The 22,686-nt window shown below is 35.7% G+C and overlaps 1 protein-coding gene across 2 annotated transcripts in view; it reads left to right on the forward strand.

Moving 5' to 3' along the window:
* Positions 1-22,686, forward strand: part of LOC105380439 — a 180,508-nt gene that overhangs the window by 93,019 nt on the left and 64,803 nt on the right. The window contains exons 4-7 of one of the 2 annotated variants that reach the window (XM_038113850.2): positions 1,819-1,936; positions 4,605-4,813; positions 5,713-7,095; positions 12,201-12,289. In XM_038113850.2, coding sequence (XP_037969778.2) covers positions 1,854-1,936; positions 4,605-4,813; positions 5,713-7,095; positions 12,201-12,289 — 1,764 coding nt within the window. In that variant the 5' untranslated portion in view covers positions 1,819-1,853. Of the gene's footprint in view, positions 1-1,818; positions 1,937-4,267; positions 4,361-4,604; positions 4,814-5,712; positions 7,096-12,200; positions 12,290-22,686 lie in introns of those variants that run through there. The other variant, XM_038113851.2, reaches the window with a different exon arrangement.

Here is a 22,686-nt window from a genome sequence, read left to right on the forward strand (position 1 = left end):
AAATATGTCTGTAATAGGTTTATAGACCTAGAGATATTTAGGGTAATACCTACTACACTCACGAGCATATGAATAAGTCCAAGTAGCAAAAATTCAACACCAAATGACCCAAATTTTTTAAAACATTTAATTTAGAATTTGATCAAAATTTACGTTTTTAATTGGTTATAATAAAATTTTAATGCGATGTTAAATGTACTTTAATATTGCCGACGGCGTCATTAAGCTACTCTTTTCCGTTCAGGAGCTATCGTCACTGGAACTTTTTCATTGCTCGTGAGTGTAGTAGGTATTACTCTTAATTCATATAAATAATAAGATATTAGTATTATTACTTGCAGGTATGATTGCTATATATATATCTATTTATCAATCAAATTAGAGCTTGCTCATCTTTATATATTTACATTCTATAGGTATGACAGGCAGAACAAGTAAATTGTAGACATTTACTTTACCGAAATAGTTTTTTAAGTAAATCAGAATCAGCATGTAAGTATAAATTATATGCGACAAGTACGCCAATCAAGCAATGTGCGTAATAGCAATGTATATTTTCAAGAACGATTCAGTAAATCCCAACTTGAAAGTATACGCGATTAGTACGCACAAATCATGTATATTTTCAAGTAAAATATATATTTTTTTCACTTGAAACTATACAGTGCTAGTGCACTATGGGTGCGTTCTGGCCTTGTATAGTTTCAAAACACGCAGGGGTGATACATATTGCCAAAGTGTACCAAAGCGAAAGTGTATAAACCAAACATAATCAAAACCTGTAGGTAGTTACTAGGGAGCCGTGGATAAAAAATATTATTGCATCGGGATTAAATTTTCAAGGCCCTACTAAGGGGTACATCCATAAGTAGTAAAAGTAATTGAAGCGCCATCTATCAATGGGCATAAAAACTACGCCGACCGGCGGCGCAGCAATGGTTTGCTCAGTAGCGACATCTGTTTGAGTTTATAGCTGTTGGATATGAACGAAAACAAGACAGAAAACGGTAACATTTTCCTTCAGAAAAAGCTTTTGGAAAAGTCGGTTAGGTGGCGCTAGTAAACGTAAAATTCGTAAATAAATATGATGTGGTAAAAATTTGTGGTTTTGTCCAAATATAATCGTTCGTAGAAAATGTTTTTTTTTATTTCATTTTAATTTTAATTGGCACTAAAGGCATTAAATTTAATTGCAGAAATTTAATCAAGGTAATGTGAAATAATACATTATCAGAATCGTTGCAGCGTGCAGTGCGTCGCGTCGATTACTTCGTAAACCAAATAATTTTGGATTTTGATAGCGCTAGCTTTAAATTTAGTGTCTTTAAATTAGCTGTTAGTAAGTCAATGTTCATCTGTTCCGCCTTATTTAATTTTATGATTGTGTTCACCACATAATAAACATTATAATTCTAACACATAATTACTATAATATTTTAAAACATTACATATATACAAGAATCAGTACTTTTGTCTAATGATGATACTATGGTGTGTGTAATAAAAGAGAGCCGGTGACTCCGTTGGTCATTCTGAACAACTTTTGTTCTATAAATCTGTAAAACTCACGCATTTTTTTTTACTTTTCCGAGTTTCTTCAATTAGCCTAGTCACCTGATTCGGTTCATTATACCAGTTTTGCAACACCCTGTATATTTAACCTGTTTTCATAATCAAACTTTTCCACTTTTCACAAACATTCATAGCAAGACATAGGACGCTAGTTCACAATGTTCCCGAAAAACATTTAAGTACTTACCTCTCATATTGTCGGACAACCCTCACCCGCCACAGACTAACACAACCCTATTGTTTCAGATATACCAACTCTTTGATGTGATATAGTAGCAGTGATGATCCCTGACCTAACGTTCTGCCCCAATGCCCTGGCTTACGACATGCCCCAGTCTCCTTCACCGCGTCTCCGCCATTACAGGTCCCCCCCGCATGCCGCATGACCTCGCATGACCCTTGCATGATGAGGAACAAAAGGTTTAAATTTAGAATCTTCTTCCTCTTCTTCTTAGCCCCTTCTCTCACTACGCGACTCTCAGTGACGCGACCGCGACGCAACCCTTGGTCGCATATATTTGACGAGTCAACGATGCGTCGAAGACCCGTTTTTATAGGCGATCATGGGTTGCGTCGCAGTTGCGTCGTTTGAGAGTCGCGTAGTGGGAGAAGGGGCGTGCGACTTGCACCTTTGCTACGACTATGATAGAATAACCCAGCAATCATGCGTGGGTTTTATGCTTCAGGTACTCAAAGCCAACACATAAGGTACAGTGGTCTGCAGAGAAATCTGAGGGCTGAATCTGGCCACTTTTGTTGGGACGCTATCAAGCAATGTGAACTGAATATTACGAGTACCTATACGAAGTAAGAGTTTTCTATCTAAAGTGGCCAGATTCAGCCCAATGACCCCTCTTGGTACTGAGAGGGTTTAGGTTACTGTACGGGCCACTGTACATTTTTGGTGCAAGTAATCTAATAAAAAATTAAACTTCAACTGTTTTCTTTCAGCTTTTTTTCATTTTTTTTAAATATCAAACTAAGCGCGCGTTTTACTCATACGCGCGTTGTACACAATACTTTAGTTTTTTCTATAAATCGTATTTATTCAAGCAACCTTTATGATATTAGTTACTATTTTCTATAAATAGTTATTATATTATTAAAACTCAGAAATATTTTCTAAATAATTCCATCATGTACGGTAATTTAGCTATCAAAATCACTCAATCACTAGGTATAGTTGAATATTATAGTAAAATTCTATAATGTAATATTTGAATCATAGAACATTTTATTCAACTTAAATATTCATAATTTATTGCACGTGCACAAATTTAATAAACTAAACCTCTCTATTTGGTATTATTAAACATTATTATTCTTATCTTCGACTTCCCTTAAATAATGATCACGTTTACTTTGGAAAATGTTGTTCATAGTACCAACACGCGTAGATACAAAAATGTACCATTATATCAAGATTTACACAAGGTATTTTAATATGCAAGTAGGCTTTAAAACTCGTCATTATGAACAACTTTAGTTCCTAAGTCTTACCAACTTATGTAGCTCTAAGTTGGCTCCCAGACTTTGTCATGCTGACTAGTTTGATACCTCTTATGAGCCACTTACGATCACTCCCTTCTGATTACAAAACCATCAACACCCGGTAACTAAGTACGGGCGTATCAGGAACGTTTCCAGTTCGTCAAATGTAAGATAGGAATGGTGGTTACGTAACAAAAGATTACTTCAATCGAGGGTTTTCTCATCTGTAATGCCGGTTGATAAACCTGTTTCGGTGTAGCCTGTTCCGATGCCCTTCTAAACTTTACATTTGCTGTTCAAGTATTAAGGTACGCTAGTTTGCCATTGTAACCATAGAGATAGGGCAATGTGTAGAAAGAGTCAGCAAACCATTGTTATGAGAAATGCTTATCGTATCTTAGTCTTCTCCGTAAAAAGTTATTTTAAAGCACAAAGTAGGTATGTATAGTAACTACGGGAATCAACGATATTTTATGACGCATAAATCCGTAACAATACTTCATATCATAGATGATGGTTGGACGTCTAAACAACACTTTTAAAAACAATGGAAACATAATATCCCCTACTGAAGCTATCAGTTTTTCCTCATGTAGTGGGTTGTTTTCTTTTAGCCATACACGTGGCAAACTGTAAGTACTTTATTGTTGGTTATTAATAGGTACCTACTATCACTTGTTAGAGTAACAAATTTTACAGTACAGCAGTAAAAAAAACACTTAGGGCCTGTTCCACAATGTCTGGTTAGTGGCTACCTGTCGGATAAAATACATACTGTCACTGTCTAAAAAATAATGACAGAGAGTGACAGCATGTATTTTATCCGACAGGTAGCCACTAACCAGACATTGTGGAACAGGCCCTTATAATGACATTTTAATAAATGTCTTGAGTTTGAAATTACTTATAGATATATGTACCAATAAGACAATAAGTAATTAAATAAATCCTTAGACTAGAAAATAAATAATCAATACTTTAGATACTTAATTTAGATATATATAATATATGTAGGAATAATATCAATCCAAAACATAAATAAATAGGTAGCTATATCATTGTAGTTCTGCAACAAGAAACCTCTACCTACGATAATAATAATATGAGTACCTAACATTAGACAATGAAACTCCCAAGGACGCTGTTATTACTTGTATCGGTTCACTCATAGTTTATCTGTTCCCTGAAGCGCAGACAAGGGCGCGATACGGCCGCACTATTCAGTATCATTCCACATTTCAACAAGCATGAGAGCAAACACGATGGATCCCCAGCCGCATTTCCATAACAATAAAGCGTGAGTGAACCACACAGAATCATACATCATAATGCACTTGCACGCTCTTTGACTTCAGAAACATTGGATTCTTAAACAGACTTCTTTACCCTATCCTTGTTATTCATAAAAAGTTATTGAACGTTTTAGCTATTAAACTGTAAAACCTTATTGTTCTGGCAAAGAACTTACTGTTCTGCCAGAGATCAATAAGTTTTTTATGATTATCAGGGTACGTGTTTAAATTTAACGTTCTTCCCAACAGGACGATGACGGCGATATGTTTCGTGTGCAACCTGCCGATCCTCTCCCACCAAGTGGGGCTGGTGTGGGCGGGCGGCAACGGCTGGGACGAGCTGACGCGGTCCACTCTAGAGGAGAACACGCTGAGGCAGCGGCTCGGCAGCCGGCGCGACTCCGCGGCGCAGGTGTCGTGCCTGTCGCCGCCGGAGCCCGACCCCGCCGAGCAACGAGGTGAGGATTACTATTTAGGAGTTCGATAGACTATTTACTGATTCCAATGATCGAGTCGATCTCCCTTTTTATAAAACGTCGACTTCAAAGCTTTCATACATATCAGTAGTCTAAAGCTGGGTTAAGGTTTAAATTATTCTTTGTTTTTTTTTATAATAAAGAGCGATGAGTTTCAAGGCGTCACTATCACTACTAGCCACTTTATTGATTCAAGTGATCATTTGAAAGATACAAAGTTTGGGAGGTCTACTAGGAACCATTATAGTTTCGCCATGTCAGTCCGTCCGTTCGTCCGTCCGTCCGTCGGTCCACCCGTCTTGGCTCGTTCTCCGCCGTTTCATTACCGATTGCCACGAAAATTGGTGGAGATATGTTTAATAATAATCCAAAAATTGGTTTTTAAAATTATGGAAAAATAAAAAAAAATTACCCCCTCTCCCATAAGTACATCAAAAAATTTATTCCAAAAAAAGCGACCCCCCCCTTAACTTTTGAATTGCTATTACAATAATTCTGAAAAAAATGCGCTGTATACCTCCAAGTAAGAACTTTCAACGAAAACTATAGCGGCCTCTGTATCATACATAGTTATGTTTATACAACTCGACCAACTTATGACGTGCAGTTGCCCTAACTAAATGGTAATGTATGGTTTTTTTTTTGTTTCAAGCGGTCGGCCCCTCTAGTCTACGGAACCCTTTCATGTGCGTGTCCGACACGCTCTTGGCCGGTTTTTACTGGAAAGGCAGCCATTTCTAGGTTGCATTCCTTGTAGGCAAACTGCACTTTTTTTACGAGAAACTAAACTGACATTAGGTTGATCATCATCATCATCACTGACACTATTCCCTTCATAAGCTTCTAACATAACAATCTAAAATAATTATCTTTGTACCCAGGTGGCACCCGCCGGCGCCGCTCATCACTCGCTCAGCTGACAGACATCCTCCGCGAATGGGGCGGCGGCGGCACCAACGCGCCTCGCCTGAAGCGCGCCCCGCTGTCCCGGCGGGAGACGCTGGCAGACCTGGCCCGGTCCATGCCCTGGATGCGCCACGAGCCGCCCCCGCGCCGCCGCCGCGACTCCTCCGCCGACTCCGGCATCAAGTCCATGGCCTCCAAGCGCCGAGACTCAAAAATTGCCCCAGATTTCCGGGCAGACTTCCCAGCGAACTGGGATCGAAGGGACTCCACAACCATAGCGCCCAGTAAAGAGAGGCGCATAAAACGACGCAGCTCCGGCGATGACCATCATAAAGATCGCCGAGATTCAGTAGACGGGCACAGGCATAGACGGGAATCGGTGATAACACCGTCCCCTAGAGTCGTTTCTGCTCAGAGAAAACGACGAGGTTCGCCTCCGAATCTCGCACCGCCATCGTTTGTTGATGCGTCTTCAGATCCAGGCCCGTCGACGCTTTCGCCGCCTGTAACAGTTGTATCGGTTCCCGAGCCGAGTAAATCTGATGGAGAATGTCAATCGACATCACTTCCGATGCCGACAATAATAACATCAGCCGTCACACCATCACCCACATCACCGACACCACCCAGCAGCTCGCATCAGGGGACGCAGGCTACTCCTGCTACAGGCTCCATCTCTCCTAGTGGCCGAACTCCGCCTAGCCTCGGAAGTAGGAGAGATTCAACCACCCAGTGTGGTCGGGCCCGCAGGGACTCCAGAGCAGCTGTGAGTCCCGAGCGTCGGCTAGGAAGACTTCGAAGACAAGCTACTGCTTTTGATGATTCAGACCCACCAGGAGCCCGACGCAGGGATTCGGGTCCATCTTTGGAGCCGGAGGACAAAAATAATGCTCGACGAGATTCCCTAAGCCCGGATTCGGCGGCCCGTCCGAGACGTGAGCGTTCTCAGCTGAGTCCTGATCGGTCTGGTGGTGGGGAACTGAGTCCATCGGCGGCGCGACGCAAGAAGCGCCTGCAGCGTCAAGCTTCATGCGCTCGAGTCGGGCGCGCGCGCAGCCCGGAGTCCAGCTCGTGCTCGAGTCGCGACCCGAGTCCGTGCGCGAGGCCCCCGGAGCGAACCATCATCCGTCGCCAGTCAACTACTGAGGAGATCCTGATCGCCCGCGGGTTCCGCCGGCAGTCCACCACCGAGGAGATGATCCGGTGCCGCAACTTCCGCCGGCAGAGCTCCCAGAGCGACGACGCGTGCATGCGCGCGCGCGGCCGCCGCGACTCCAGCACGCAGATCCTCGACGGCACCTTCGCCACCATGACCGTCGAGACCACCAGCACGTTCTTCGACTCCAGCACGCAAACTGGTAAGTGGAATTTCCGCGATACTCTAACAATCATTCCATGCTTAATTAAAATTTCCAGCATTACAAAACTTTAACGAAAATCCTTTATATCAAAAGCGCTTCAATGCAATAATGCAGTCTATTGAAACAAAAGTACCTCGTCCTAAAATTCCTCCCATTCAAAACGTGCAAAAGCCAAACTAAGAACTTTGCCATTCAAAAGTCGAATTAAATCCAGTAATCTCGAATGCGCCGGGAAGCTGAAAGCGCGCAAACTGCCAGCTGTAACGGGTGCATTTACAACAATAAACCCTATGCTCTACGGCGTTGGCAGTCACTATCCATATTCGGGATGACATCTCTACTGCCACGTGCTCATCCTCCGCCCCTTTTTGTTAGCCAATCGATTTTGAGGGTGGTAGTGTGTCTCTGTCTGGCGCCGGGAGCTGCTTTATCGACTGCGGCAGGTCCGTGGCGCGGGTGGCAGTGGCGCCGCGGCGGGCGGCGGCTAGTGGCGGCGCGCGGCTCTCCGGCGGCGCAGGCTGTCATCTGTTGCCGACAGCCGCTGCCATGTTTACTAGTTTACTACGGCGACCGTAAAACGCGCTCGAGAATAACCTCACAAAATGCCACTCCGCGATCCAACCCACAGTTCAACGTAGAAAAACAACGAATTTTTTAGTTCCAAATAGACTTCCGTTTGGTTAGGCAATAGTGATATTATAATTTTTTTGAATGGTTGGATATTTTGATGTAGTGAACAAGATGATATTTTTGTTATTAAATTGATTTGAAATCGATTTATATTGTACCAAAACTTTAATAGATTTCTTTTTACAATAAGACACTGTGTGGTTGATAAGTATTTTCAAACTCTTTAACTACAGTGTTTTCATAATAGTGAACTTGACATAACCTAAAAAGTATTTGTAACAAAATATTGCCTGAAAACACACCAATGACTAAAATGCAATAAGTGCAAAGTGATAATTTAAGTAATCGGACTCTAAAACACCAAAGAACACCAACTTTTTTATGTATGTTTACAAATAAAGTGACAGTGCGCGATGGTGAGTAATAGTAGCTGTAGATCTGTAGATACGCGCGATAACAGAAAACAACACGAAAACTAGATAATGAATAAAGTAATTGGATAAATCGCATTAAGTATGGTTTTTAAGAAATTAACATCACTTTTTTGGCTTTATCAAGATTGAATTTTTATTACCAGGCTAATTAATCACTCACTTTTAAATTCTATTTTTTTAACGTTGGTTTTATGATTGTGGATACTCAGTCAGTTTTTTTACAGTAACTATTAATAAATTTAATAGTAAATATTACTTTATATTTCTTAATTATTAAAATAATACAAACTAAAATGTGTTACTTACCATACATAAATATTATACGAAACTTACTTACCGGGACTATAGATACTTACGGTATTTAATTTGGACCGTATGTAAAAAGTATTTGCATACAATTTTACTTCCTCATTCCCTTGGTATTTAATTTGACAACGACAAATCTATTTTACTTGTAAGTTATACCTATTATACTAATGTTTGTGGTGAGACCGCAGGTAAATTTTTCGACAAAAGCCTTGTCCTCGTCTTTCCTCATACAGCCTCTGCAGGCCGACTAAGACGTCTCAAGCTTGAATACCTCTATAGTTCCTATAAATTACAATGTTACGTACATATCATTTTTACCTCTTATTTTGGGCAACGTATGAGATTTTCTCCGTGTAACCTCGTTTGTCACAATTCTTCACAAAGTCTCAGCTTCGACAATTTCAGCATTTCTCCACATAAATTGAGTTTCCTCCACCGTTGGTGAAAGTCGCAACGGCAGGATGAAAAAATATCAAATCTTATGAAGCTCAACAAGAACTTATTAAAAGTTGTAGAGCCAACTCCATCAACGACACGGCTTGCGTTGTGTGTACAATAAAGTGTATAGTTTTTGTGCACTACTGAGGGCAACTCAATGTGAGGGAAAAGTGTACAGGTACATTTTTGACCTAAAATATAAAAACAAAAAATTTATTTAAACATTTAGCAATTTGAACCATATAATATGATTCTTCGCTGAGATTAAATCTGTTTACTTGCCAATTTCTTTAACAATACACATAATACATAGATTTGCTGTATCATTTGATTTTTTGTAAGGTATACCCTCAAAAGTAGATGTTGGGTCGATATAAAATAGTAACAAAGAATAACCCCGCCCACAGTTACTTTAGCTAACGGTCTGTAATTTAATTTGAAAATCTGTTTGTGACAAACCTTTTTAGTGTGCCAATTCACCTTGTTGGCAAGTCCTATTGAATTGACTATGTCATTGAAAACAAATAGAAACCAAACAACTATTCAATATTTGAACAAAAGCTCGTTTGAGTTCAAAGCCCGTGATCCATTTTCAGGCTTCTCTAAAGTTCTTCCAAACAATGCCGACTAAGCTTTCAAAGAAACAATACTATAAAGACTTAAATATTTACTTCATTTTAGTTTAAGGACGGATATTTAAATGTTGACAAATAATGTTGAACGTATGAACTTCCATGTTACAAACAATATTTTACAAAAAGTAAAAACAAATAAAATACTATACGATCTTAATATAATATTGGAAATTAAATTAAAATTAAACTGCGAGCGTTTCATGTTTATGTAGTTTCAATTAATTTATTTGTTGATATGGCGGTTTATAAAAATATTGTTTAAAAGTGTTTTATTCATCTAAAAAGAAAAACCAAAAGGCCCTGAAATCATGTTTGTTAAATGTTAATATGAAGTAAATCCGTAGCGCTACAAAATCCGTAGCGCTACGAAACCCGTAGCGCTACGAAATTTCGTAGCAAAACTAAATTAGTTAAAAATAACGAACTCTAACGGCCTTTTAATTTGACTGTATAGTATTATCATAACAATAATATTTTATCGTTCTGTTTTAGTTAAATGTATAGGTGTTAATAAATAATACATTTCATCTGTACGCTAATGTTAATTAAAACCTTTATCTTGGCATTGATAAAAAAAAATGTAATCGAAAAATAACCTGCAAAAAAAATATGGTGAATATTTAGAAATAATAACAATACAATATTAGCTAATATGACCGAAAAGATAGTTAACACTAATAGGTTTATGGTCCGCCGTAAACTAACCGCTTACATTTCTAAAGATTATGATAAATCGCTCCTCAGAAAACTTTTAAAACAAGGAGTAAAATTGTAGTTTAAAGTTATTGAAGGAGCCAAGTGTTGGCAACGTTTTCCCTCATGGCAAGAAGCCAACTAAGGCCAGATAATATTTACCGCTGTTTAAAAATGTTGTACTCGTACCTGAGGTTGTAGCCTTAGTTTTACCTGACTTTTCCACCGCTTATGGAAATTTTGGGATTAATCTTTGTACTTTCGTGTCTATTTTTATGTTTTTATTAATGTAACATACTAACGAATATAAATTTAATTATTATGTAAAACGATAAAATATTTTATCGGTTGCCGGTAAAAGAATATCAGTTATTAAAATATGGATTTATACATAGAATGTGTGTTATTTACTTCTTTTAAATTTTCCGACCATTAAATTATACAAATAAAACTATTTTAATACAAATAGTACATTATTTCGATATTTACACACATACTCTTCACATATTATTTGCTTTGGTAATTTAAAACGCTTGAAGCTTTGTGTTAGGTATTTCCAATTTTTTTTTTACTTTTTTTGATTGACAAAAAAACAATTGTCGTACACAATAAAAATATATTAAGTATTTAAAAAACCCGTGTCATATTGGTGACAATTCTAGAGTAACCAAATTTTAATATATTTTCCTTTATTATAGTAAACACATCACCCTTTATTGTCTAATGGCCTACTCGTCACTAATCGTACAAAAAGACTAATTGCAATAAACTGAACACAATGTTAATTAAAAATATATTACATGGACAACAATATTCCGCTTTGTCCCCCATTTTACTGAGTTACTTTCTAAAGCATATGTGAAATTAGTATTTAATGTTATGGTTGGTGTTGTTTGCAATGATACCATACATACTACTTTTCACCAAGCATCGATCAGTATGTTTGTATATCTATTCGTAGCCTCATTATCATCAGCCTATAGCAGTCCACATCTGCACGTAGGCCTTTCTCAAAGTACGCCACTGGATGCGATCTAAAGCCAAATATATAATTATCAGATAGTCACTCAACAACCCCTTCCCAGTAGATAATAATGTTGTATATACAATATACGTTTGTAAGCCATACAAAACCATGTAGTGTGTAAATCCGGCAACACTATTCTAAAGGCAACATTCTCAGATCGAAATATCTCTTACAGCACATGAATAAGATCGATAGCCAGTCCGAAGCGTAATGTATATCGGGAACCTACTGTAACTACCTCAGTGAGCTCAAATAACAGATACGTCCTTTGACAGAGCAACTATTTGATATTGAATGTGGTGATATGCGAGCGCAACGCTGTATGTGTACATGTGTGTTTGTACCTCTAGGATTTCGTATTTGCACAACTCTCGGTAATTGAAGCTTTGATAACATTTAATGTTAATATTAAATACGAAAATAACCACCCGGAATATGATTCGTTTCGTTGTTAAGTAAATAGTCATTCACATTGTTTTTAATTAAACTTAATTTATTCATAGGCGATGTCGAATATTGATATCACAAAAACTTTTTACTCGTAATACCAACAAACAGATAATAATTTATTTTTTCTTTATACGGTGTATCTTGATTGATGAAATCAGAAAAAATATCAGTAATCGGCAACTATGAACTTATGATCGAAAAATAATTAGCCTAAATTAATCCTAAATTATACTGAGTCCCGGAAATAGTGAACGAACGAAAAGATGACTCAGGGAGTCTATCTGAACCAATTATTTTCAATCAATTTTGCAAATTCGCATAAAATAATTTGCTTCTTTACCTCTCATACCAATACACTAAAAAGTAACGAGACGGAGACGGGTCATCTACGGAGATGCATAAACTATACCTATATTTTTTCCAATTTATCAAAGAGAAACAGCATATTTATGCTAGACGTGTGACTAACACACATTTATGTTGCAGAGCCGTCGCCGCTGTACGACAACAACCACTACCACGAGGAATGTCTGCGCTGCAACTCCTGCGGCCTGAACCTCACCGGGCCCAACCAGGTATGTACCCACACCCTTATCATGTTGACTTAGATCCTAACTAATATTACAAATGCGAAAGTAACTATGTCTGTCTGTTACTCTTGCACGCCAAAACTACTAAACGGATTTGAAATTTGGTATACAGATGGTCTGGACCCGGTTCTGGAAGAAAGAACATAGGCTACTTTTTATCCCGGGGTTTCTACGGGAAAACTTTTTAAGGCGAAGCGAAGTTCGCGGAAACAGCTCGTTAACTATATGCGAAGAAGATGGTGTGACATGTGACACATAGAAAAATAAAACAAAAAACTGTCGCGATAAATATTATTCTGTGATTGGAGGATAACAGACCCGTGCCGCGGCCGCTGGGGAGAATTGGGGAAAAGCAATAGTAGGTTTAAGATAAGATAAGATAAGATCTGCCTTTATACCGATGGTGTTTCTCACCAAGCACTCTGACTTCAAATAAGCCTTCGTAATATTTTCATTTGCAACCTTTCTCGGGAGTCTGTTGTTTTATCTGCCACTCTCACTCAACAATTCCACCATTTTATAACCAGCCGAGAGTCGCGCGTATAGTTTACTAGCTTTTACCTGCCAGCTTTTCTTCGCTTTAAAAGGCTTTCTCGTGAAAATCGGAATAAAAAGTAAAATATGGTAAGTATTTGAAAACTATACTACTTAATATGCTATTGTCTTTAATTATAAAATTGAATAATATTCCAGCTGTTTACACTTTGAAACATAATGAGTATCTCACCTATAGAATACATTTTATCCACTTATATTATTACATAAATGTATTAAACATTTAAAGCCAGTAAGTATAAAGTTATGCAATATTTTTCTGCAGAATTACTGAATAAACTCCACTGCAGGACTTCATTAAATAAACTTGTTTTTTGTGTCGTTTGATACGATCTAAATAAGGTAACGGGTCCATATTCCGAGGTAAATAACAACATTTGAAAGTAAGTAAGAAAAATAAGCATTTGTAACCATCAATATTGATGTGAAATATTGTCTTCTGTAAGAATATACGTTAAATTTTATATTTCTTAACACAGATTCATTGATAACACATTAATTATACTTAAAAAAATATAATTTATTACACATGTCGATTTGCCCTTATACCGAGGTAGGATTATGGTTTCTTCCATATACCGAGGTAGCCTGTTCCATATTCCGAGTTAGTCCTGTCAGTGGCTCCATGAGTGTGGCCATGAACATAAGGAAATTACAATCTAAAATATCGATATACTTTTTTAACCCTAAAGTACTCCAAATAAATTTAATTATTCTAAATAGTAGTTGAAAACAATGAAAAGAATTAAATACTCTCCATTTATATTGGTTTTCGTGATAATTTCTATTATTTATGTAACATTTTCATAATTCATTATTGCAACTGGTAACATTGGCTAGAAAAAATATTCATAATGCTTCTATGATGTTCTATGGACTTTTCCAAGCGATTAAAAAAAAAATATAGTAGAGATGGGGTAAATTGATGGGTAAATAGTGACAGTAATCGAATATAATCGATTATTGAACTCGAATGATTTAAACATTTTTTACTATAGTTTTTATCTAAGTAAGGTCTAAAATTTTTCCACGATATTTTATGTTCTTACTTAAATGTTTAAAAGTTGATGATACGTAATAAAAGTAGATGTGTAAGGGATGAGGAAAAGTATCGAATACTTACAAAAGCCAAATACCTTATCAGTATACTAATTTCCGATGAGTACCTAATGTATTTACCATAAACAAATATGATTATAATAAAAGTATCTACCCAGGAATCGATCCAGCATCGATTATTTTTTCATTCAAGCATAGGTCGGAAGCAAGGAACATTGCACTAGGTACATCTCTATGGCGCATGCGCGCTGGACTGGAGGCGCGCCGGCGCCATGTTCAATTTTCCGCCGAAAAGTTTGCCGCTATTCTTTGAAAGTATTTTTGTTAAGTCTTTACATTAGAAAACAAACATCTTTTATTAAATTATTATGTTTGTATTTGCAATATGCAATTGGAAAATCGATAAGGTAAGCTTGTGTGCGAATTATTTTAGGAAATTACGTAAAATGAAAATATTTGTATGTTTTTATCAGTAATTTGGCATCAGTTTAGTTACTAACCTAGGTTTTTGTTCTAGCGTTTTCGTTTCTAAACTCACTAAGTTTTGTGAAAATGGGTACCAACTTATAAGGATAAGCTTAATTCTGTCAACTATCCATACAATTTACCTACTTACTTTATTTTTCAGTGACAACAACAAGAAAATGAAAAAATCAACCAGACCCCTAAACCAAACATGAAATGCAGTATACAGGACATTCATTTATCTGGGAATTCTGGGATAACAATATTACAACGGCCATCAGACCTCGAAGTAGAAGGATAATGGAAATAAAATACAGAAATGAAATTAGGCAATTGTGTATATAAGTGTTATAAAAACTCCACGGTCGTGTGTGTTATTTTATTCACCCAAATAAAGTTTTACGTCTACAAATTTCTTTCTTTCTTCTTTTATAAAGAGTAATAAGTAGGTAGTATCTAGTAGTAGTTTCGTAAAGTCAGGCATATCTATCCACACCCCTTTTATATTTAGGAAGAAAGTCGCTAATTCATCTTGATTTTATGGTTTGATGACGGCATCGGATGACACTGCGAAGGTGTGATGTAGTCATATTCCGATTTCCGAGGTACCTACCTATGTAAAATGTCATACTCCATATTAGGGGTTCAGCAAGTATTTTAATAATCCATATTCCGAGTTATCAAATTATCGATTTAGAAACAACATAGATTTGTTACTCAAATCATACATAAAATATTGGTAAAATTATGTATCACTTACGTTAATAGCGATGAAATAACACTGTTTTTTATCATTTCAAATATACATACTAAGTTAAGGTTTTCTATGTAACCATGATTTTTGGGTCAACAATTATCGTGTCATATTAAGATTCCTAGAGGATATTTTGTACCGCCGAATTAGGTTATAAGCTTGTCACGTTCATCATTATTATTATGTAATCAAGCATATACTTCAAATGTTATTATTTGTAAAGTTATAAGCTTAAAATCATGACATAGTATTTTTCCTTATACCGAGGGTAACTCGGAGTTAGGAACAACGTATAAAAATCAGGCCCTTATACCGAGGTATTTTGTTTTTGAGTTTAAAGGGGTTAAATTAGTTTAAAAAGAGTTAAAATTTAAATTTAATGTAAGTATAAGAATATAATAAACTAAATATAAACTATTTACAAAGTTGAACGTCGTATAAATATTAAAAAACACAATTATTAAATATGGCTGGCCTTACGTAAGCCGGGTCGCGTTTGTATGAAAAACATGGCGGCGTCGCCCTCACGGCACATTACATGAGTTTTTAGTAATTTTAGGCAATTTTAAACATATTTACTACATCAAGTAGTTTCAGTTAAAGATAATGAACGATTAAATGTAATTTTAGAGTATCCAAACCTATTAAAATGAGTAATAATCATGAAAATAAATATAACTCGAAATAAGGACGCCATTTTGAATACCGCGATATATGGACCCGTTACCTTAATCTTCCTCTTTGTAAGTTTAACCATGAGGAAAATCAACATAGACTACTGTCGTTACTGATGCTGCAACGTTCTCAATCGTAGGAAAATATTTAATATTTCTACGCGGTTATGTTTAGACTGGAATAAAAAAAAAGATTGAAAAAACTTCGTTGTAGATAGTTATAAGTAACATAAAAATCACGACTTAAAGCATAAGCAGTGACAGAGGAAACTGGTGACTATACTATAAAATGTAAAACAACATTTTCAATTATCGTAGCTCAAATAAAGTCTATTTTTAACCGACTTCAAAAAAAGGAGGAGGTTCTCAATTCGTCGGGATCTTTTTTTTATATTTTTTTTTATTCCTAATAAATCTTTTAATAAAATATTTTTAGATATCAGCACAAAAAAGTTGCGCCGTGCGTTGGATAAGTTGGATTAGAACTTTACTATACCCTAATATAACCAGTACCTATGTTTAATTAAATAATTAATTGAATTTCCCGAACTCACCATCAGTGCCTTTAATGTGATCATGGTCATGATGATTAAAAAAACATAATATGAAAAATAGGAAAAAGAAGGACGAAATCAATACATAGTATGAGTCCATCTGACATTTTCATACTTTTTTTTATTCGCAAGCGTTATAAATGAACCTGCAACCCCGACGCATGTCAGCTACCCGATACTGCAGCACCTATTGAAGCACTATGTAGCCACTATGTACTAGTGACGCATCATAGACAAAGAGACGGGTGTAATCGAGAGCTATTGCTGAGAGCTCTTACTAGTGATCCAAATTAATCAACGCCCGGCACAAAGCGAGCTCGATGTGACGGAGTGACTGTATCTGTAGGTAATAATAATATTTCATTTCATTTCATTTATTTATTTCATAAAACAATGTACATTGTATTTGAAAAAGTATTTACATAATCAATATTTACAGCTTAAACTAAAACAATATAAATAAATTATTATAGTAAACATCATTACAAAAATCATTACCTAATACAGAATTAATAAATTTACATTAATTAGATTTATTAGCAATTTACAACATTTACAAAAATAATAGTATTAATTAACAATATGCTTATTCAGAAATAAAAGACACAATAAATTAACGTTAAAATTACCAACAAAATAAAAAAAGAACTGCGTTAATGTCCCTTATCATTTAAGTATTCCTCAACACTGTAATAGCACTTTTCAATGAGGTATTTTTTAAGTTTAATTTTAAATGAAATATATGAGTTAATTTGTTTGAATTCCAAGGGCAAATTATTGAACAGATGAAGAGCCTGATATCTAGATGAGTGCTTCACTATATTTATCCGGGGGCATATGGGAATTTTTAGGTCTTTCCTCCTTGTTTTCAGTCTGTCAATTCTTTCCAAAGCCGACTCGTGTCTGTGCAAGTGTTTAACTAAGTTAGATGTACAAACTAAGATGTATAGACATGGTGCTGTTAGAATTTTCAGTTTAATAAAGTGTTCTCTGCATGATTGTCTCTGTGAGATACGTAACATGGTCCTTATGGCTCTTTTCTGAATGATAAATGCCTTGCTCATATTGTACTCATAGCTGTTTCCCCAGAACTGGATACTGTATCGTAGTTTTGATTCTATCAATGCGTAATAAACTTGAAGAAGTTGTTTTATGTCTATTTCATCACGTAAACTACGTAGAGCAAAACAGGCTGAGCTCAAGACACTTCCAATTGAGTTAAGCTCCTCCTTCCAGTTTAGGTGGGCATCTATATATATGCCTAGAAATTTTACAGACTCTACTAATTCTATTTTATTACCATCAATAAATATGTCAATCTTTTCATCATTCCTACATGTCGATTTAAAGAGCATAGCACATGTTTTGCTAGTATTTAGCAACAGATTATTTATTTTGAACCAATTTGTAAAGGCCGATAAAGCTAGTTGAGACTTTTCATTAAGTGTTAAAATGTCAGGTGAGGAAATTACCGCGTTAGTATCGTCAGCAAAAACCACCAATTTCGTATCTGGTACAGATCTGGTTATGTAATCAATCATATCATTTGTGAATATTATAAATAGCATCGGTCCTAATATGGATCCTTGCGGTACTCCTCTTGTTATCTTCACTAATTTTGATCTGTGTAAGGTTTCACAATCACTATCTATGTTTGCAATTTCCACAAATTGGTATCTGTTACTAAGGTATGACTGAAGTAATTGGTGGAAGTTCCCTCTTACTCCGTAGTGTTCAAGTTTACCCAGTAAAATAGAATGATCCACCAGATCAAAAGCGGCACTTAGATCGAGAAATATACCTGCTACTTTCATTTTATCATTAAGTTTTGAAGTGACATCATAAACTAAAGAATCAACCGCATCGATTGTACCAACACATTTCTGATAAGCAAACTGTCGGTTGCTGATAATATTATTATGATTTAAGTGAAGAACGAGTTCCTTCTTTATAATTTTCTCAAAAATTTTAGATAGTGTCGGCAAAAGGGAAATAGGTCTATACTTTTGGGGATCAGCACGAGAACCTTTTTTATGCACGGGCAATATTCTGGCAATTTTTAGCTGTTCTGGAAAAACATTCTGTTCCAAACAGTTATTGAAAAAGGTACTGAGTGGCCCTGCTAAGATATCTATATTATTCTTTATAACCGTGATTGGAATTTCGTCATGACCAACTGACGTTTTTGTTTCCATTTCTTTAACAATTTTTGAAATATCTTGTGGAGTTGTAAGTCTTGGGTTTATATTACCTGCAATGCGGTTTGTATTTTTTTCTAAAATTGATATAGAGTCATCTAAGTTTCCATGCGAATTAACGTTACTCTTATCGAATTCACTTGAAAGTATGTTAGCCACTTCAGTTGGATTTTCTATAATTTTGTTGCTGATTTTTAAGATTAATTTATTTCTAATATTAATACCTTGTTTATTTCTGTGTCTATTAACTACTTTCCAAATACATTTAGTAGAATTTTTGGCTTTTTCAATTTCTTCTTTTACAGAAATTCTTTTAGCATGTCTGATCACCTTTTTGTACAGTTGTATATATACTTTGTGATAGTTATTGTTACTTAGATTTTTTCCCTTCGCTCCATTTAATATTCGCTTCATTTTACTAGATACCCTGATGCCTTTTGTGATCCATTTTAGTTTCTGTACCGATTTAACATTCACTCTTCTTTTAGTTTTCTTAAAACTTTCTTTGAAAGCATTAACAAGCTTTAAAATAAACGTGTTTATTCCGAAAATATTCCAATTTTGCTCTAGTATTTTATTCCTAAATATTGTATTTGATTTCTCACTAAAAAGTCGTCTTTCTATATTTACATACTGATTACACTTTTTAGAATTTGTGTTTTCCAATTTTAACGAACACAATATACCTGCATGGCCGTCACCGAGACCATTATGATCAATATTCGTATCAGAAATATGTGCCTCAGGTACATTTGTGAGGAAGTTATCGAGTCCCGATTCCGCTTCGTTCCTAATGTAAGTGACTGAGTTAATTAGATGTCTGAAGTTGTAACACTCAAGTAGATTCAGAAATGCACTTCTCTGTTTACTATCCGCCAAAATATTGACATTGAAATCGCCACAGATCACACATTTTTTATTAAAAGAGAATTCTAAGAGATTTTCCAATTTTTCTAGGAAGTCATCAAAGTTATTATCTTTCGGATTTCTATACACACAAAAAATATTCAGAGAAGTTGAACAATCCCTAACACCACATATTTCGAATGACTCTCTTTTATAAAGTTTTTTACAAATTTCTAGTTCTTCACAATCTCTGCCTTCTATCCCCAATATGAGAGTTCCACCTCTTTTTTTCTTAGGTCTAGTATTAAAAGACACCATATTATAATTTAATAATCTAAAATGTGAGATAGAATCTCTATACAAGAAATGCTCGCTTATACCTAAGTACTGAGGAAGAACATTGAAATCACTTAGGTACACGTTTAACTCATCCTTTTTATTCGATATTCCACAGAGATTTTGATGAAATACTACCAATTTATCCAGTTTCGGATTATTCTCGAAAAAGCTTATTTGTGGAATTAACAATAGTTTTAACATCTATTTTCTCTACGTTACACTCATCCATAGTGCCATCATGGATGGTTTGGGTGAATTTTTCAGCAGTCTGAGTTTTACCAACAACTTGTTTTGTCGCCATATAACATGTATAATTTTGTTTATAACATTGCTTTAAAATTTCTCGTAACAATACCCGACATTTATGGAACTTATTATGTGTATTTATATTTAAGGTTGTAAACTCTACAAATGTTGTGTGTTCAAAATTGTTACATATCATCCTGATTAAATTATTTAGTTTAAGTTCGTTTAAAAACAGACTTTTACACACTTCACCAAATAAAACATTAGTGCGCTCTAGCAAGTGTAAATTGTAGAAAAGGAAGGATTGCAATTTAAGCGGGTTTCTATCACTAGATCTAGTTAAGATAATGGCATAGTCATTCTTGGTGAAATATTTGCAAACACTTTCACAATCCGCCATTATTTGGTCCAATGTGGCATTTGGTTTTAAGGTTGTCGTGACTTCGAAATCTTCTCCTAGAAGTCTCTGCAAGAAAGGCCGCATTCCCCTTCCCTCACCGTCCGAGAACAGATGAACTCTTTGTTTACGATGGCTTTCCGTAGGTAATGGACAAATCGTCGCCATGTCTTCCTCAGGTTTATATACCTTTTTTGCAGTCTCAGTTTGAACCAATATCGATTTACTCATGCTTACAGATCGCTGAGTGTCACAGGGGATCTCCATTTCCAGATTTAATTGTCTTGATAAGGGAGTAGAGTTTATTGCAATTTTTCTGTATTCCAAGCGTTTTCTAAATCTATTTAGTGGCGTCCCAGATAAAGTATTCTTTGGAGTGGAGTTAGTTATTGGTTGTTGAGTTGTGAGTTTCATGAGGACCTCAACTTTTTTATTTAGCTCTGATATTTGTTGCTTTAATTGGTGGTTTTCTTGATTAAGATTTCCAATTTCCTCATGAGCGCTAGATAAGTCGTACTGTACAGCCATCAATTTCTCTTTTAGTTGCAATGTCTCTGAGGAATTAAAATATTCGTTTGCTGGCAAGCTTTTAATGGTTGAGTCTAAGAGTGAACTGCTTTTATCTTCATTAATATGAGAAAGATCTTCAAATGAAGACGATTTTTTTTGTCTTCTTACAGTGATATTTTCCATTTCTGTAATATTTAAGTATGCTAGCGCCCTCTGTACTTTTTATTTCGAACTTGCAGAGCAAGTTACCTACTTTGCAATGGTTTAATTTTAGTTTCGTCGTATTCTATATCTTAAAATGCATGAAGATATATTAAAACAAACAAAAACTATTTCAAGTCCCTGGTCTCGAACCCGCGGTCACCGAGCTTACTTAGCAATTTCGGTCACTTATTCCACTGCACCATTGAGTCATTAAATGTAGTAGTGAAATTGTCAATAGTGTTTCTGAGTTTGTACACAATATGAACGTTAGTGGACTTTGGACTTATGTTATCTAACACAAATAAGTTTTTCTTGTTTTGTGTATTTATTCACTGTTTTTTTTTTGTTTATTCACACTGATACACACACACTTGATATTAATTGTTGTTCATAGTTAAGTTTTAATAGATATTTAAAAAGATTAAGCACGGTTTGTTATTGTCACTTGTTTATGTTTTATTTATAAGTAACTGCGGGATATTTTTCTTGCAAACACTATCACTGGTTAGTTATAAGGTAATAATGGTTTATTAATAACTTTTGTGTAATTTAATAACGAAATACTAATTTATATATTATTTACAAAATCTGTCGTAAGAACTTGACTTGCTCATGAAATAATAGCACAGTGGGGCTGTTACTGTACTTAAATGAAAACAGTGTCATGCTTGTTTTATTATTACTACTACTTACTTGAAAATTGTATGTTTTCTTATGTTATTATTTGGCTTGATTGGACACGGCTTACCCGTGGACATTTCCGGAAACTAATTTTTTTCAAATTTAGTAATCACCTATAATGTACTACTTAACTCATTTTTGTACGTCCAATTTAATAATACAAGGCTATTATTCCTCTCATAAAATACATTAAATAGCATACATTTACAGGAATGAGCGCAAACAGATAGAAAACTGTTTTCGTTTTGTGAACTGATTTTTTTGTTCTTGTACAGATCACAGAAACACCGAGTAACCCCACAGTTAAATAAATATTTTATTTTGCTATGAAAAGTATGTCAATTAAAAGTTATAAGTAATTTATAACTTTAATAGTGCAGCTTGAACTAATATAAACAACGGACGGAAGGCAAAATCAAAATGGAAGCCTGAGTGCCTGGTTTAATGGCGTCTTGCTTGCTATCTTCCAGCCAATAACTCACTCTTTGCATTCAATTAAAAATTGCCACTCTGTTTGTATGCAATGAAGGCTAGGTCATATTGACTTTTATCACTTCTATAAAATTAATTATTATAACATAATTTGGAAGCGTCCGTAGTCGAGCTAGCTTCAGTGATTGTAACTGGTCACATGGCATGATCACTCATTGAATGGGTCACCGATATGGAATGGTTGTTTTCTGGTCGCTTCCGTGCTTCAGATATCACGTTAAGCCGTGTGTCCCACTTTCTGTATCGGCAGCAGTCATAAAGCCTAGTCAGAAGCCTTCGGGCAGCTTGAAAACATCCGACAGTCAGATTGACCACTTACCGGACAACTTTCTCAGCACAAGCTTGCCACCAATCAGCACTAGGACGCGTGACTAGGCCTAAACCCTAAAATCTTTGGTAGGAGACCCG

The sequence above is a fragment of the Plutella xylostella genome, chromosome 18 (assembly GCF_932276165.1).
Source record: "Plutella xylostella chromosome 18, ilPluXylo3.1, whole genome shotgun sequence".
NCBI lineage: Eukaryota > Metazoa > Arthropoda > Insecta > Lepidoptera > Plutellidae > Plutella > Plutella xylostella.